The sequence below is a fragment of the Seriola lalandi genome, unplaced genomic scaffold (assembly GCF_002814215.2).
Source record: "Seriola lalandi dorsalis isolate HSWRI2012SDOR001 ecotype SW California unplaced genomic scaffold, Sedor1 jcf7180001976920, whole genome shotgun sequence".
NCBI classification, from domain to species: domain Eukaryota; kingdom Metazoa; phylum Chordata; class Actinopteri; order Carangiformes; family Carangidae; genus Seriola; species Seriola lalandi.
Genome location: NW_019447586.1, coordinates 1 through 1,271, shown reverse-complemented (window position 1 = coordinate 1,271; position 1,271 = coordinate 1). Strand labels below are relative to the sequence as shown.

At 42.8% G+C, this 1,271-nt stretch overlaps 1 protein-coding gene across 1 annotated transcript; it reads right to left on the bottom strand.

The window, feature by feature from the left end:
• Positions 1 to 112: 112 nt before the first annotated feature.
• LOC111656830 (E3 ubiquitin-protein ligase TRAF7-like) lies at positions 113 to 1,027 on the bottom strand (the record flags this gene model as incomplete). Its single annotated transcript, XM_023408713.2, has 3 exons — positions 845 to 1,027; positions 234 to 316; positions 113 to 152 (listed from the first exon to the last, which is right to left on the bottom strand). Coding segments are annotated over exons 1-3 (291 nt in total), but the record flags the coding sequence as incomplete, so codon positions are not given.
• Between the last annotated feature and the right edge of the window lie 244 nt (positions 1,028 to 1,271).

Sequence of the window (1,271 nt, the reverse complement as noted above, 5' to 3'; positions counted from 1 at the left end):
AAGATGCAAAGTGGCAGGACGTCAAAAAGACGGAAACAAAACTTTTCAAAAACCATTCAAGCGTGTTAGTGTTACTTTAAAAACAGGAAGCAGAGAAGTGAATGTTACTTACAATGATGGTGCAGTCTGCAGAGCCACTGTATAGCCTGTTTCTATGGAGACGAAAAAGACAATGATATGAAGCTTATGATCACAGTGTGTGTGTGCTTAGGTGCATGTGTGCATTTTATTACCCCTGGATACACAGAGCCAATACGATGCCATCATGACCCTCAAGGGTTTTCTGACACTTGTAGGTGGTGCAGGTGTCCCAGACCTGAGGGGAAAGGAGGAAATTCATTAACATATTATTAACATATTGCTAAAAATTACATTCCTGTTTGCGTGTGTGCATCTTTAGGCTGCAACCTGAAGCTATTTTTTCCACTTTCCGAAGGCCTTTTTATCAGCACATGCTAAATAATGTGTCTTCCCACATTTGAGTAAGTGTATATGGAAAACAACTCCATATTTTCATATTTCCAATACACGGCTGTGGGCAGAAGTTATCAGAATCTCTCTGGAGGTGGGCAGCGTAAGTCTGTGTTCAGACTCAAAATAGCACTGCTTCAAAAAACAAAACAAAAAAACAAACAGAGGCTGTATTGGTGTGGCCATGTTGCTACAGGTGCTGGTACTAGGGAGAAGACTGAATATAATCCAAGTCTAGTCTGAGTTTGACAGCCCTCTACCACATCCAAAATGTATCCATGAAATAATCAAGGAAAATGTGTTTTCAGTGGTGTTAATGGCAGTCTGAAAATGGCATTGTTCATTTCCCTTGAGTGTGATGCGTTGATGTTACCTTGATAGTCTTATCTGAGGATCCTGAGAAGAGCAGGTCTCCAGTGGAGTAGACACACAGACACCAGACGGGACCCTGGTGGCCAACAAACGTGCCCTTACACTTGAAGATCTGCTGGGGGTCGTATGCTACACACAGGCACAGAGATGGGAAAGTCTGGATATGCATTTCTCACTGGAAACTACACAAGCGAGGTGTATATAAAGAATAGAAAAGGGAACAGTTAGGTAGGTGAGGAATGGAGGAAGGAAGAGACAGATAGAGGTTGGTGGAGGAAAGTGAGTGGGAGTGAGGGAGAGGAACGGCCAGAGAAGGAAGTCAGAGCTACAATTGGCATTTCAGAATCAACTCTAACACTGAAATCACTCAAAACTTGACAGGGACCAGTTCTTGGGAAAGTTTTACCAAATGTCTTCCTGCACTGAGA